Source organism: Pundamilia nyererei, unplaced genomic scaffold, assembly GCF_000239375.1.
Source record: "Pundamilia nyererei isolate P.nyererei 1_Seehausen unplaced genomic scaffold, PunNye1.0 scaffold00153, whole genome shotgun sequence".
Lineage (NCBI taxonomy): Eukaryota > Metazoa > Chordata > Actinopteri > Cichliformes > Cichlidae > Pundamilia > Pundamilia nyererei.
The window spans coordinates 1,214,090-1,217,102 of record NW_005187554.1 but is presented as its reverse complement, the minus strand read 5'-3'; the positions used below and the strand labels follow the sequence as shown (position 1 = coordinate 1,217,102).

At 36.5% G+C, this 3,013-nt stretch overlaps 1 protein-coding gene across 1 annotated transcript in view; it reads right to left on the bottom strand.

Annotated features, from left to right (window-relative positions):
* gmds (GDP-mannose 4,6-dehydratase) overlaps nucleotides 1-3,013 on the bottom strand; it is a 192,256-nt gene that overhangs the window by 166,091 nt on the left and 23,152 nt on the right. Inside the window, exons 3-4 of the mRNA XM_005745075.2 lie at nucleotides 2,389-2,476; nucleotides 1,572-1,681 (exon numbers count right to left, since the gene is read on the bottom strand). Of these exons, the coding sequence (XP_005745132.1) occupies nucleotides 1,572-1,681; nucleotides 2,389-2,476 (198 nt within the window). The remainder of the gene's footprint in view (nucleotides 1-1,571; nucleotides 1,682-2,388; nucleotides 2,477-3,013) is intronic.

Genomic DNA, 3,013 nt, shown 5'->3' with positions numbered 1-3,013 from the left:
TTTTCTTTGCAAGCTCCTTTGCCTAGAGGCAGAAGAATACAGTTGACACCCAGTATTCATGGGGGTTATGGACCACAACCCCCCCAGGAATAGCTGAAATCTGCCAATACTTGAGACTACCTCTAAAAAGCTTACGGCCTATTTGAATTTTCCCAGGAGCTTTGTGTTTGGAATTTGCACATTGTTTGGTGAACATTATTTAAGAAAAAAAAGACTTTTTATTGCAATTTTGCTGTTTTTACATTAATATTAATATTTGAAAATTAATAAAATTAGTCACAAAAGTGAGAATAATTAGCGAATATTTTGGATATGCTCTACTGAAAAAAAAAATCCATGAATAAGCACATTTCCCATGAATAATTTGGAGTTCGGTTCCACAGAAAGATCCGCAAATACTGAACCGGGAATATGTAGGGGTCGACTGTATCGTCTCTGATATTCATTTATCAGTGTCAGCAAGACTACGCAGACTAAGCCAAATGTCTTGAAAGTTGTCAGTAACCCATTATATTGGTGATATTTATAACTCAAAACTCTTTTCATATGATAAAGCATCTGTACTTTATTTAGGATTACAGACCAATGAAACCAGAATCTAACATTGTCAGATTTCACTGGAATACTTTTATTATAATGCCACAAAAGAGAAACCAAATCTACTTTGTAACTAACTTTATTCATACTTATCTGGTCTAACGTCATGGTTTGAAGGTTCACCATCATTAGAGTGCTGCTGGAATGCAAATTCATTGTTATCAAGTCTCTTTATCAGGTTTTTTTTTCCTATATCCTTCTTCAAAGCAAATCCATGAGCAGTGGATCCAGGGAATGGGAAGACGATTAAGAATGTTTATAGGAAAAGCACTCTTACTCCATCCAAAATCTCACAACTGCGTACTACCTACTCACCATGGTTCCCTTTGTTCAGGATACTTTTGTGTAAATAAAAAAAGAACTAGGTATCTTTGAAGACTTCCTGAGATTGTGTGTTACCAAGGAAACAATCTTGTTTGAGATGACACTACTAGAGACTAACATGTTAAAAATGACATAGTTATAAAATGAAATTATAGATTTGAATATTTCCTTTTAGTTTTTGAAGTAAGATCCAGTCCAGTAATGTCTCATTTGTGACACCACTGCATTGCACTTTGATAGAAATATGTAGCCACTGCTTACAAGATGCAGTGCTCCCTCAGACATAGTAGCGTGTTACCCAGTGGTACTAAATGTGTGCACTAACTCTTATTTATCATTTTGACGTATTAAATACAAATGATGTGGTATACGCAGCATTACTGCGTGGCTCCACAGTGTCGTTTTTTTACACATTTGCTTGGTAAGCGAAAGGTTACTGATTCAATTCCAGTCCGAGTCACAAATCCTCTCTGGGGTTGTATAAGCAATTTAAAACATACAGCCATGATCCACAGTGACAAAGGAACAGCTGAAAGTAGCTTTTCAAATACTGTAGCGTGTTAATATGGGATTTGGGACAGAGCTTTGATTTGAAAGTAGACTGCACAAACTAAAGAACCACGAGTGTTGTGACTTTGGGATCACACTACCTTGACGTGACTCTGAGCACCCAGGTTGTAGATCTCTGTAGGCTTCACCTGGCTTATGATCTTCACCAGACATGTGCTGTCAGTCAGGTCACCATAATGCAACTTCAAGTCTGATAGAGAGTGGGACAGCAAAACACATTTCCTTATCTCAACACCAAAAGAAAAAAAAAAAAAAAAATCACACTTATTGCTCCTTCATGTATTCACTCCTGATGACCAATGGAAGTCTAAGTCCTAATAGCAGGATCAAGACCAACAAAAAAATATGTTATTGTGTTTCTCCTTCCCCTCATCCTCAACCGGTCACAGCAGATGGCTGTCGCTCCCTGAGCCTGGTTCTGCCAGATGTTAAAAAGGAGTTTCTCCTTCCCGCTGTCCCCACTGTCAAGCACTTGCTTAATAAAAAGCACCTTGGGGAGAGTTGTGATTTGGCGCTATATGCATAAAATTGAATTTTAAAAGTCAAAATTCCAATATATCTGCCATTATTTTTTTCTCCTTTCAGACACACAAATCATAAACAGATTTCACTGACATTTTTTATACATTTATTTACTTCTTTATGCTCTCTAGTTGTGTTTGTGGCTTTCCAAACATGTGTGTCTCCAACAGGTAAGTTGCAGATTGCCTTCCGGTGGACAAACTGTGCAACATCATCACACATAACATGAAAGGGTGTTTCTCCCCTCTCTTCTTTACCTTTTAAATGCATCAGCTACTATAAATGGCAGTAGTGACAGATTGGATAATAGGAAATATCAGCTGATATTTTAATTTGGTTACTCTTTTTTCCTCCGTAAATAAATGAGATACTTACTGCCCTCGGTATGCGTCTGTGGATTTTGGTAAAGATGCTCAATGCGACCTGTGTTGAAGGAGCTGGAACGCCGCAAAATACCATGAACCTGAGAGAAAAGGGGGAAGAAGAATTGTTAAATTTTAAAAAAAATCTAGTGTCTTAAAACATAACACACACAAAATAATTAAACTACAATTTACACCATTCATGTCAGTTAATTTGTCATTGTTATTACGATTTCAACATGGGTAAATACAGACTAAACATATTCTGAGGCATGCTGCAGTTTAAAAAAAGGTTTGCTTACAACGATTACTCCATTCAAGTTTTAATTAAGGCAAACAAATCGTACTAAACTAATAACACACTAACAGAATTATTTGTATTATTATTATTATTATTTCATTTTCAATGAGTAATTACACAGCTGCTAAAAAAGAGGCCTGCTCTTACAATAAAACCACTGTGTGTTCAGCAGAAGTCGGCAAGAGGTGAACTCTGCCTATATAGTCAAACTACATCTTTAATTATATACACTGAGGTGTCAAAACTAGAGATGGACCGATCCGATATTACGTATCGGTATCGGTCCGATACTGACCTAAATTACTGGATCGGATATCGGAGAAAAATAAAAAATGTA